At 39.2% G+C, this 13,898-nt stretch overlaps 1 protein-coding gene across 4 annotated transcripts in view; it reads left to right on the forward strand.

Moving 5' to 3' along the window:
- cog5 (component of oligomeric golgi complex 5) overlaps window positions 1-13,898 on the forward strand; it is a 99,242-nt gene that overhangs the window by 40,262 nt on the left and 45,082 nt on the right. For all 4 annotated transcript variants that reach the window (XM_078553414.1, XM_078553413.1, XM_078553416.1 and 1 more), the window contains exons 8-9: window positions 12,957-13,122; window positions 13,356-13,465. In XM_078553414.1, the coding sequence (XP_078409540.1) occupies window positions 12,957-13,122; window positions 13,356-13,465 (276 nt within the window). The remainder of the gene's footprint in view (window positions 1-12,956; window positions 13,123-13,355; window positions 13,466-13,898) is intronic.

A 13,898-nucleotide genomic window follows, 5' to 3' on the forward strand; every position in this document is an offset into this window, starting at 1 on the left:
GAAAGAAGTTCTCCTAAATTGCTGCCTCACCTGGAAAGAGTGTTTGGGGCCTTGGATGCTGAGGAGAGAGATTATAAAAGGGAGGTGTTACATTTCTTATGTTTGCATGGAAAGGTGCCGTGGGATGGAGACAGGATGTTGGGGGCGATTGAGGAGTAAACATGGTATCAGGGAGAGAATAGTCCCTTCGGAATGCTGAAAGGGGAGGGGAAGATGTGCTTGATAGTGGCATCACGCTGGGGGTGGCAGAAATGGCAGAAAATGATCCATTGAATACGGAGGCTGGTGGGATGAAAGGTGAGAACAAGGGGATCCTATCTTGGTTCTGGGAGAGAGGGGAAAGGATGAGAGCAGAAATGCAGAAAACGTGGTGGGGGGAATCCTCGATTGAGGAAAAAAGAAGACATCTCAAGTGCTGCTGTAGAAGGTTGCATAATCAAAATAGATGCGATGGAGACGGAGGAACTGGAAGAATGGAATGTGGTCCTTACAGGGTTTAGGATGTAAGGAAGTGTAGTCGAGTTGGCATTCTTCAATCGTACCAAATGTTAGCAGTTTTCTTGTTCCCAAACTGTCAGACCAAATCTTGCTGTTAAAGTCATGTAGTGACATAATCTACTGAAAAGTGAGTGAGTTGCAAGCAGTGGAGCCAAGAGTTCAAATTGACTTGAGAATCAATCATGGAATACTGACTAATTTTCTCCCCACAGCCAGGACCAAGAATTCCTTCACCTGCCATTACCCGCCAACGTAACAACATAATTTTAAGTTATATTTATAAGCTGGAAATACGATGTGAGGGGCAATGGTTTGCCTAATATTTGAAGAGTCTAATAAACACTTCTCATAATTGGCCAGCACTTTCATGGTACATGTTTCTGCTTGCCAGAACCTTCTTTTGACCTTTGGTAGAATCTCAGATGATCTGTCTGAGGCACAGCTCTACCCTGTTTCAATGTTTAATGTTTCATTTCACTTTGCAACCAGTTAACTTGTACTCCTCCATATCCACTTGTTTTGACTTTGTAGGTTCCCTAAGAATTACTTGAAGATCACAGGCTCAGTTTGTAAACTACGGTCTTTGTCTGTTGGTGTTAAAACTGAAATAAATATTATTTTAGTGACTTTTGAAGCTATAAAGACCTAAGTGGACATTAGCATATGCTAACCATATTTAGGATTTCAGAGAAATAGTAGTGATCAAACTTCAAATGTAATTGGAATGTTATGATATTAGGGGTGTTCTCAAATGTTTTCCCACATGATTGACGTGGAATGCAAATATCAAAGGTGATTCGATAGAGGGCAGATGCATAGTTATAAAGTATCCCAGAATTTCTGGTACATCCTAGGTTAGTTTTGAAATCAGTGAGCATGTTGAAAAGTTTTTTTTACTGGCACTCGCTTGTTGATTTTAAGCCTGTGAGAGAGTGAAAAAATTGTTATATAGTGCTTTAGTTTCATGTAAGTATGAGCAGCAGGGTAATGTTTAATGACAGAAATGCCTGGTGAAGACATTCCCTTTCAGCTTTATAGCAGCGAGTTGAGAATTTTCACCTGTCAGTATCCTTCCATCTAGGTGAAATGATAGACATGCAGTCAATCCATTTATCATGGGATAGTTTCACATGGTGCACTTTTGCTGATGGTTGAAGAGACCAATCTGAGAGAGGCAGGTTCTGCCACAAGTGCCACATATGAGGTGATTATCAGGTATCATTGTGGAGTGCTATTTTCAGCATTGACACCTGTTGTCATGATGAAGCAGCCACTGTTGGCCAGCGTGCACCACCATGCAATGTTGGCATTTCCTTTTGTTGTTGACAAGTGTCTCCCATGTGTGAAAATCAATGTTTAGGACCTTCATGTCACACTTGCAAGCATCCCTGAAGTGGAGCTTTGGTCTGATCCTACTGGTCTTCTGGCTTCACCTACCTCCCCATACAGAATACCCTTGGGATTGTATCCATCTTCCATCCTGTGAACGTGCCCAAGCCAGGCTAGTTGCCTCTGCTTGATGAATGTTCAAAAACTTGCAGGCCCTTGGACTGGGTCTCCTGCCTTGGAAACTCACCTATTGTCCTTAATAGGACAACAAGCGTGGAGGTAGCCAATTAGGATTCTGCCTCCCAGAAGGGAGCGCCAGCATTGACAACATGGTGGACTTGGGAACTGCCGTGGACCCAAAGTTTGGGTTCCGCCACCCGCAGGAAAATTCAGCTCAGAGTCAAAAAGCTACTTATGGCTTATTTTATACTGTGCTCACCAGCAATGTATTTTCTCTGCAAATTCCATCTTGCGTTTTCTGACTTTGATACCTCTAACAACTAGTTTGTGACCTATAATGATGCCAACTCCTCATTCAGCAGTAGCTGTACTCTTGAAGCTGCCAGTTGCTACCCTTTGTTGCTCGCCATTGACATGTCAGTTTTGTTGCGTAGACAGAATGCAACACACTTGTTCACAGCTGTTTTGAAAAGAGCGCAATAAAGTCGAAGCACAAGCATGGTTAGGATATGGGAGGCAGGCTCTGTGCAGGTATGTTTAAACTGGTAGCTTAAACTTCTAGTTTGAGCTAAAATGCTCCCACTTTTGGAGCCAGGGGAGTTTAAGCAGCAGAAGAGACAAAATTGGGAGAGAAAGGGCAAAGGATGCATTAGTGACCAAGGATAGAGCTGTAGAGGAAAGGGGCTGGGTAAATAGCTGCCAGACCATAAGCCATCTTACTTTTTTATTCATGTAGCATTTAATATAATTATAGAATGGTTACAGCAGAGAATGAGGCCATTTGGCTCATTGTGTGCCTGCTGACTCATTGAAGGAGTAATTCATATAATGCCACTTCCCACCTTCTCCCCATAGCCCTTCACATTCTTCCTTTTTAGATAATAATCCAATTCCCTCTTCAATGCCTAGATTGAACTTGTCTTCACCACATTCTCCAGCAGTGCATTCCAGATCCTAACCACTTGCTGCGTGAAGAAGTTTTCCCTCATGTCACTATTCCTCTTGGAACTCAACTTCTGCCCTCTGGTTCCTGACCCTTCCACCAATGGGAACACCTATCTATTCTGTCCAGACCCCTCATGATTTTGAATACCTTTATCAAATCTCCTCTCAACTTTCTCTTCTCCAAGGGAAAGAGTCCCAACTTCTCCAATCTACGTAATTGAAGATTAATTAATAATTAATCATCCTGGGAACCATTCTCGTGAAGTCTTTTCTTCACCCTCTCTAATGCCTTCACATCCTTCTTAAAGTATGGCAGCTAGAACTGGATGCTGTACTCCAGTTGAGGCTGAACCAGTGTCTTATTCAAGTTTAACATAAGCTCCTTGCTTTTGTACTCTATGCCCCTATTGATAAAGTCTAGGATGCCAAATGCTTTATTAACCACTCTCTCAACTTGCCCTGTCACCTTCAGCAATTTATGCACATATACACCCATGTTCCTCTGCACCCTCACTCCTTTTTAGAATTGTACCCTTTATTTTATATTGTCTCTCCGCATTCTTTCTACTTATCAAAGTGAATCACTTCACATTTCTCTGCATTGGATTTAATCTGCCATTTGTCTGCCCATTCTGCCAATTTGTTTATGCCCTTTTGAGAAGTTCTACACTGTCTTCTTCACAGTTCAAGATAATGTCTGCAAATTTTGAAATTATGCCCAGTATACCAAGCTCTAGGTCATTAATATATAACAGGAAGAGCCAAGGGTCCCAACACTGGCCCCTGGGGAACTCCATTATAAACCTTCCTCCAATCGGAAAAACCAGTATTTACCACTACTGCTTGCTGTCACTCAGCCAATTTCATATCCATGTTGCTATTGTCCCTTTTATTCCATAAGCTCTAACTTTGCTCACAAGTCTGTTGTGCGTCACTGTATCAAATATCTTTTGGAAGTCCGCGTACGCCTCATCAACAGCATTACCCTCATCAATAGTATATCAGCTTAAATAATGTGCTTTCCTAGATTGGGGCTTGAACCCATAACCTTCTAACTATGAGACAGAAGTGATACCTGATGATCCAAGTAAATGCTAGAGGTAACAAGATATGTTCCTATAGAGAACATAAATTGAGGTATATGGAAAGAAGGTGGTGATTAGGTTTGGTTCCATTCAATCAACACAAATTGGCCAAATACATTTTCTCTGTTCATTAAAGTTCATGAATGAAGTTCTTGTGACACATTTTCCCTTCCAGATCTGGCACAGTTGTGCTCCTGATAGTAAATATATGTATTGAATTGCTGCAACCAACCACAATAGTTTCCTCATTTACTTGTATTGAAGTAATCGTATGGTAGAATTACAGCTTGATATGCAGGAGATGATAGCAAATAGTAGGTGTGAAGACATGTAAAATAAAAGCAAAATCCTGCAGGTGCTGGAAATCTGAAATAGAAACAGAAAATGCTGGAAAAATTCAGCAAGTCTTGCAGCATCTGTGGAGAGAGAGGATCTAGAACGAGGAGTTACTGTTTAAAAATAAGGGGTCGTTCATTTAAGACAGAGATGAGGAGAAATATTTTCTCTAAGTGTTGAGTCTTTGGAACTCTCTTCCTCAAAAAACAGTGGAAGCAGAGTCTTTGAGTATTTTTAAGGCAGAGCTAGATAGATTCTTGATTAACAAGAGGATGAAAGGTTATCGGGGGTAGGCAGGAATGTGAGGTTGAGAACAAAGAACAAAGAAAAGTACAGCACAGGAACAGGCCCTTAGGCCCTCCAAGCCTGCACCGATCATATTGCCTGTCAAACTAAAACATTTTGTACTTCCGGGGTCCAAAATATTTTAGTTTGACAGGCAATATGAGGTTACAGTCAGATCAGCCATGGCCTTATTGAATGGTGGAGCAGGCTCAAGTGGCCTGCTCTGAATTCGTATGTTAACGTATTGAAGAGCCAGTTTTGAAGATGAGTCATATTGGACTCAAAAATAAAAACAAAAAGCTACTGCGGATGCTGGAACAAAGACCACCACCTTCAACACCTCTTTGACCCTTTTGTCTCTGACATCTTTTGATTATCTGCTCACACCACACCCTCAATGTGTCTCTTCCCCCCCACCCACCTTAAACCAATTTATATTTCTCCCTTGTTGAAACTATGCTTCAGTTCTGCCGAAGAGCCATGAGGGCTCGAAACGTTGACTGATTTCTTCTCCGCCGATGCTGCCAGACTTGCTGAGTTTTTCCAGGTAATTCTGTTTTTATTTTGTTTTGGACTCAAAACGCTAACTCTGTTTCTCTCTCTACAGATGGTGCCAGATCTGCTGGGTTTTTCCATCTTTTTCTTTTTTTGTTCACAAAAACATGTGGTTGGTATACTTTTACAAAAGAATAATTCGAGGAAAAATTCTAGGTGTCTAAAATGTGATTAAGCAAGTTTTGCGAGTGATTTAATTGAACTCCCATTGATTAACAAAGCAGAGTAAAATTCACATTATCTAGATATGTTGCCATTCTACTCAGTGGCTATTTTGGAAGGTTAAATGTCATTTCATCAGAGACTTTTAGCTTTTATAATTTACAGTGCAGTGTGGAAATGACCTTTACATCAAACGGAAAAACCGTGTATTCTTCAAGAACTTGAACTAAGTGTAGCAGGCTAATGACTTCTAATCAGTATGAAATTACTTCAGATCTTGATAATGCTCCTTCATTGTGTCCTGTTTCATATGTAAGAGGAAAAATCATACTGAGCCAGTGAATCAGCTGTAACATTGCATTGTTGTGAGGATAATTGCAGCAAATGCTATAATTGCATGTATTGTATAAAAGGGCTATGTTAACCTTGTCAGTGGACAAGATTTACCATACTTTAAAAGGAACTTTTGAAAAACAGTGACAGGATTCTAATTCAATCCAAATTAAATAATGTTTTTAAGAACATTACAGCCTCTGAGGACTAAATATGTACATATACTGTATGTACTGGAGTAATAGCCAATCTTGTGTAAAAATTGACCCCCAATTTTTGGCTAAAAAATCATTCATTTTTCATATTTCTCATGTACTTCTCATTTCTCATAACTTTTGGCCAAAAAAGTGCAAACTCTTTTGTACACAAATTAATGCCTGTTTCCATGAGAGGTTATTATTTATTTATTTCTAAATAAAAATTCGACAATAAAAGTACTTTTTCGCTCCTTTTGTGCTACTTTTGGGGTTGGCGAGAACAATTTTCAAACTGGCAACTCTGCAGTAGCAAGCTGATGGGAAAGAGAGGATTTTAACCTCTCAAGACTATTACTCGTGTAATAGTCACGCTCTCCCCCCGCCCCCCTACTTTTTTGGCTAAAAATTTAGTCTTAGAAACTTGACTTTTACACGAGTGCATATGGTAGTGATTTTCACCCTTTAGGTCAAAAGTGTGTATCTGAGCAGCTGATAGTATGATCACACTTGAAGATATCGCTACATGCTGTATAAAATTTCATTATGAATAATGTTCCAAGAGAACTCTGATCACCATTTAGGCATCTGACTCAGTAATGGCATACAATGGCAAGTTCTTACAACAAACCCAACTTGTATTTATATAACGCCTTTAATGTAATGAAACATCCCACAACGCTTACAGAAGTATTATAAAGCAAACTTTGATACATAGGACTTAGGAGCAGGAGTAGGCCATTTGGCCCTTCTTGCCTGCTGCACCATTCGATAAGATCATGGCTGATCTGATTGTGGTCTCAACTGCACTTGCCTGTCTGTTCCCTGACTCCCTTGTCTATCAAAAATCTATCCAACTCAGCCTCGAATAAATTCAGTGATAGATCTCCTACTGCTTTCTGAGGAAGAGAATTCCACAGACTAACCACACACTGAGAAAAAAAAATTCTCCCAGTCTCCATGTTAGAGAGACCTCTTGTTTTTAAACTGTCCCCGAGTTTTAGTCTCCCCCACCAGAGGAAACATCCTTCTGGCATCCACCCTATCAAGTCCTCTCAGGATCTTACATGTTTCAATAAGATCACCTCTCATTCTTCTAAACTCCAATGGGTATAGGCGCAACCTGTTCAACTTTTCTTCGTAAGATAAGCCCTGCATACCAGGAATGAGTCGAGTGAACCTTCTCTGAACTGCTTCTAACACATTTATATCCTTTTTCAAATAAGGAGACCAAAACTGTGTACACAGTACTCCAAAGTGGTTCACCAATATGCAGGTACATCTGCAGTAAAACTTCCCTCTTTCTATATTCCATTCCCTTTGCAGTAAGCACCAACATTCCATTTGCCTTCCTAAACACTTGATGTACCTGCATGTTAACTTATTGTGATTCATGTGCCAGGACACCCAGACCCTTTTGCACCATCAAGTTGTGCAATCTTTCTCCATTTAAATAGTACACTGCTTTTCTATTCTTCCTGCCAAAGTGGACAAGCTCACATTTTCCCACATTGTACTCCATCTGCCAATTTTTTACCCACTCTCTTAACCTATCTATATCCCTTTGTACGCTCTTACCTCTTATTGAGAAATTGCTTTCCTACCTATCTTGGTGTCGTTGGAAAATTTAGCTATCATACATTTGGTCCTCTCATCCAAGTCATTGATATAGATTATAAATAATTGAGGCCCCAGTACTGATTCCTGTGGCACTCCACTACTTATAGCTTGCCAACCCAAAAAATGACCCATTTATCCCAACTTTTGTTAGTTAACCAGCCCTCTATTCATGCTAATATGTTACACCCTTCACGTTGAGTGTTTATTTTGTATAGCAACATTTGATGTGGCACCTTATCAAATGCCTTTTAGACACCCAAGTACACCATATCTACAGGTTCTTCTTTATCCACATTGCTTGTTACTTCCTCAAAGAGCTCTAATAAATTAGTCAAACATGGTTTCCCTTTCAGAACACCATGTTGACTTAGCCTGATCTCATTATGAATTTCTAAGTATCCTGCTATAACGTCCTAAATAATGGTTTCTAGCAATTGTCCTATGACAGATGTTAGGCTAACTGGCCTATAGTTTCCTGCTTTCTGCCTTCCTCCCCTTACTCCAATAAAGGAGTTGCATTTGCTATTTTCCAATTCATGGGATCCTTCCAGAATCTAAGGAGTTTTTGGAAGGTTTACAATGTCTCAGCTATCTCTGCATCTACTTATTTTAAGACCGTCAGATGCAGGCCATCAGGCCTTGAGGACTTGTCAGTCTTTAGGTCTAATAGCTTTCCAAGTACCCTTTCCCTGGTGATATTGATTGTTTTAAGTTCAAATTATGTTGTTCAGTTGTTTTAAAAATGCAGACCACACAAGGCAATATTAGGGCATACGGCTAAATACTTTGTAATAGAGATTGGTTTAAGCGGTGTCTTAAAGGAGGAAAGAGAGTTCGAGAGAGAACATAGAGCCTAGACAGCTGAAGGCACGACCACTAATGATGGAGCATTTAAAATTGGGCATGTTCAAAAGGCCAGACTTAGATGAGTGCGGATTGTTATTATCTCTGTGGAAACTGTTGACATTTCAAGAAAATTCGAACACCCAGTGATTAACTGAAAGAACTACACCACAAGATTTCACATTTTTAAACAAAAACAAACTTTACTGTATATAAAAAAAACTAAGCAAGCACTTCTAACTGTAGTTGTAAGGACTCAAATTCTTAAACCCCGTTCTATTTTTTAATTCCGCCCACGAGTTCTCTTATACATTACGAGATCCTGAGGGTTCATTCACTTCTGGGACCAAATCAAGGTGTGTCACAGCTCTCCGGAATTCACTCTGATTTACTCCTCAGTGTTCCAGATATTCTCTGAGATATGACATTTCACAGGGATCCTTCTATTAGCTTTTGGCTAAGTGACCGTCCAACTCTTCTTCAAAACCTCATGGCTGTGGGCTCCTTAGTTCAAGAGTGAGGCTTCACTGCATTGTTGTTTAGTGGTTCCACATCAGAAAACCCCCTAGATTTCTAGTAGCTCTCTGCTCCTGGTCTCACAGCTCCTCTACAGGCCCTGGCAGACTCTATCCCTGCCTTTTCCAAGCTCCAACCAAGCTGACTGTTGACTGATTGTTTCAGTGAGCAAACACACAGCGATAAAGTAAAACAAAGGAACTCTCCTAACTCCATGGCAATGTGGCAAACTTCTGGGTGCTGCAAACAGAAATGTAAACAGATTATCGTTTACCTTCAAAACAACCCTTTTGATTCTGTGCCCCACATGAATAGTTTATCTCTAATGAGGTAACAGCCCTTTTCCCAAACTTCCTGGTTCCATCAAGAATCCCCCTTGTTTACAAGGTACTTTTAGCTTCTTTTCACCTGGAAACTACATGAATAATTTAAATTCTTCATTGAAATAACAGTACACATCCTAGCTCTGCAAGAGGTCAGAGATGGGTTATCCATTGTTTAAGGTTTTCCCACTTACAACTTTGACCTTAAAAAAGTAAACTGTGTTTATTTTAACACGGTAATGAACCCAGGTCTGGTTAATTTACACTCACTTCAGATGTTTACCATTTTTTTTCGATCATGTTTTCCATTTATCTACATTTATAAAAAGTTACAATCTCCAAAGTATAAGTTATATTTCTAAAATAGATATGAATTATGAAACTAGATTTCTGCAATAAGATATCTCGGAGAGTTGAAAGCTCATCTCGGGTCAGTTGTGACATCAAGATTGCTATCGGTCTAGTTCAACCTGGCAAAGGTGTGAATTCTAAAATTGAGGAATTACTTGATCTGGAGCCAGATAGGTCAGTGCGCAAGGTAGGTCAGTTGCCAGGGAGAGGGCTGGAGCCAATAGCTGGGGAGCAGAGTTTGTTGACTGGACGGAAGACTGACTTCAGACTTCCCAATATTTAATTGGAGGAAATTTCTGCTCATCCAGTACTGAATGTTGGACAAGCAGTTTAATATTTTAACAACAGCAGAGGAGTAGAGAGAGAGGTGGTGTTCAGATAGAGCTTGGCATTGTCAGCCTGTGAAAACTAGTGCTGTGTTTTCAGATGATATCACCAAGGAGTAGCATGTAGATAAGAAATGGGATGGACCAAGGATAGATCCTTGGAGTATACCAGAGGTAGCAGCGCAGGAGCAGGAAGAGGAGCCATTGCAAGTAATACTCTGGCTATGACTAGATAGATGAGAATGGAACCAGGCAGTTGTAGCCAACTGGATGACGGTGGAGAAACATTGGTGAAGGATAGTGTGGTCGACCGAGTCAAAGGATGCAGGCAAATTGCGAAGGCTGAAGAGGAATAATTTACCTTAGCTAGTTCAGCATTAATATCCTTGTCTGTCTGTATGCTGTATTAATTTCCTTTCATCAAGAAAGGTAGCTGAATAGTGTTCCAGGTGCTTGGTATCTCAATTCACACATGAAGAATGAGCATTTTGGGTGTGATACCAAAAAGTTGATGTTAACTGTGAAATTGCATCCCAGCATGATTCACTGCTTTTATGGGGGGAAAAATTGGCAGAGAAACAAAAAGGCAAAAGAACCCTGTTGATGAATGGAAAACATGTAGACATAAAGTTATAAATTGTTGATGAGCACAGCACAAAACTGGTGAATCTTTCAAGCTCAATTTTTATTTGTAGCAGGAGCCATTGATCGATATCATAAACATATATGGTATTTAATTTGGCTGCCAAGACCATGTTGATCCTCAAACCATCACAGTCAATGTTAGTGTAGCATACAGACAACAGATGTTGAGCAATTTCAGTGATCAGTATGTCTTCATCCCCCGTTATATCTCATTTGTTTTCAATGCCAGATGCTGCCTGTCTGCTAATTGCTAACGGTGGTTTAGAATGCTATAACATTGTTTACATAAATGTTGTATTTGGATTTTTTGTTGCTTTATATTGTCACTTAGATTAACAGTTAACAAATTTGGTGACTCTGCTTGTCACTTGTGACTGATAAGTTTTAAAATTTGTTTATTTAAGACCATTTAACATACTATAGCTATTATTTTGAATTATTTGGAACAATCTCATAATGAGCTGTCTGAATTATTCACTATCACCTGTCAGAGTGATTGGACTGAAAATTGTTAATATTAGAGGATCAGTATTCTCTACTTTGTTATTGGTGATAGGATGAATAATATGAGTAAAACACCAAGAATCTGGGAAACAAAAACAGGATGTAGAGATGATAATATATTAAACTCTTTGGAAAAACCTACTTGGTAATCTCCAGGACAAGGTTTGAACAGTAGCCTTTTCCATTTTTTTGAAGATTACTAAAGTTTTCTGTGATAGTTTAAGTCAGTGGTAGCACTCCTGCCCAATTCAGAAGAATGTGGGGTCAGGCATTACTCCAGGAATTAAGAATATACATTTGGCTGATGTTTCAGTGTAGTACTGAGAGAATATCAGATTATTGGAATTATTACATCTAAGAGATGTAAAACTGAGCCCCATTTTGTCTGCTGATGCAAAAGATTACAAGGCACTATCCAAAGAACAAGGAAACTTTCCCAGCATCCTGGCCACCAATTATCCCTGAATAGTACGACCTAAAAAGATTAACTGGTCACACTATTGTTTGTGGGTACTTGCTGTGTAGAAATTGATGGATTTGTCTGCATAACAACAGTAACAATAACAGTCAAAAGTAATTAATTGGGTATAAATCATTTTTTGATATTTTCTGGAAAGCATGTTTTTATCATCAACTTTTTCTTATATTCATTTATTCATTTAAATTAATTTTTAGAATGTGTTAATCATACATTTTATTTTTTCCTACTCTTTTAAAGCTAATAGGTAACATACACCCCCTTTTCTGCTTCATTCTGCTGTCTAACTCCATCATCATCCATATCACTTTGGTTGTTCCCCCTTGTGGGAATGTAACTAAACTACATTTGAGCCAGCTCGTTTTTAAAGGTTACCCATCACTCCATTTCAGTTCTGCCTGCCAGTCTTTAGCAACATTTTATCCAGACTAGGGGTCTCCTTAATTTGCTGAAATTAGCCCTTCTCCAGAAAGTATTTTTATGCACTTTAGAAATTCCTCCCCTTCAAATGCAAATTAGGTAGATTTCTTTGTGATAATATTTTTGGAATACAGCCTAAGATTGATTTGAGACATGACATATAGTAAGTCTGGCTTGTTTAGAAGGAAGGGGTGATTTTGGGCATTTGGTCCCCAAAGCTTTCCACCACCTGGCATTTTCTTTGCCTTATGTCTGGCTCTGTTGTAGACGAAGTGATAGAAATTGATTAGTCAACGAATCCACCATTGTACCATGTGAGTACCAAGTTAGTAGATGGCAAACTGAATGAACCTTGATTTTTTTTTTCACCTAGCAATTCCTATTTCAAATGAATTATTGCTGCTTTGACCTCTCAGCTTAGAAGCATGCATGCTTTAACATTGTGAATGTCCTAAGAACAGAAGAAATAGGAGCAGGAGTGGACCATATGCCCCCTTGAGCCTGCTCCTTCATTTGGTATGATCATTGCTGATCATTTACCTCAACTATCTCAATATCTAAGCTTGCTTGCTAGTTTAGGGTCTGAGAAACTTACTTGAAGTCTTGTAGTGTGATGATCATGTTTTGTTCGATGGTTGAATGAATAAGGAAAAGTACTGGGTTACCTACTGTTGATTGAGTGCTCCTTAATCTTTGTTTGAAGTTCAGTATCTAATCCAAAGCTTCCTGGGCAGTCCCCCTTTCCTGTTGCTTATCCGGTTATGTTTGAAGTTGGGGCATGATGTCAATAGTATAAACTAACTTGATAGAAAGATCACCTATGAAGGATAAGGAAAATACTTATAGATCATGATGAATCTTTAAACCAATGGTGCTAGAATATCTTAGGAGTCAGAACTTTTTGTTAGAAATGCCAATCTAAATTATATAGCCCTTATTTTATTTAACATGGTAAATAGGAACAGATCTAGCAACTTATATCGTTATTCACGCTTAAGATTATGTTTTTATCTTTTCCTTAAAATAAGAATCCTACACAGGTAGGAACAGCACTTCAAGTTTTCTACAACCTTGGAACCTTAAAGGAGACGATCAGAAGTGTAGTCGATGGGTATCAGGTATCTCTCGAAGATAATATCAGTAGTGCTTTGGATATAAAAATGTTAACTCAACCCATTCAAGCCACCTCAAGAGGCAAGTTTGACTTTTATATAAAAATTATATTATGGCAATAGAAATACAATTAACAAGATCATGACATTTGACAATAGCAAATACACTGTTTGAATGTTAATTTCATTGAAATGAGAGACAGTGTTCTTAATTCTAAATTATGTCATTCCCCCCCCCCCCCCCCCCCCCCCCCCCCCCCCCCGCCTCAGCCATTGTAATTTTGCATAATTGTTCTTGCTTTTCAAAACTTACAGGACCTGGAAGAGCCACAATGCCCACTCCAGGCAACACACCAGCATTCCGTGCTGCTCTTTGGACGAATATGGAGAAATTGATGGATCAAATTTGTGCTGCATGTGGACAAGTAAGATTCTGATGATTTTTTTTTTGTTAAATGTGATTGCAATTAGGTAACATCAATTAACAATGAATTCCTCATCATTTGTTAAACTTCCACATAAAAAGAATTGGCATCATTCTTTGGCTCAAATTTTATTGGATGCTCTATCAAGAAATTAGTACCTTGGAGGATGGGTCACACAATTTTTTGTGCATATAAGGCCTTGACCTGGCACATGCTCACTCAGTTTTCTCCTGTAATTGGCAGGAAAACTAAAGCGTTTTTGTCAATCTTGGAACTGTTCCTTTGGGAAGAAGACTAGATTTTCTACTTCTAAACAAGGATGATTATGTTCGATGGTGTTAGTTCCTAGTTGGGCAGGACTCACTGGAAAAAATTATAGTTCTATTTGGACTCTAATCAATTAGGGCCAATATGCAAAAAGTTCCTCTTATGT

Source organism: Cetorhinus maximus, chromosome 12, assembly GCF_964194155.1.
Source record: "Cetorhinus maximus chromosome 12, sCetMax3.hap1.1, whole genome shotgun sequence".
Lineage (NCBI taxonomy): Eukaryota > Metazoa > Chordata > Chondrichthyes > Lamniformes > Cetorhinidae > Cetorhinus > Cetorhinus maximus.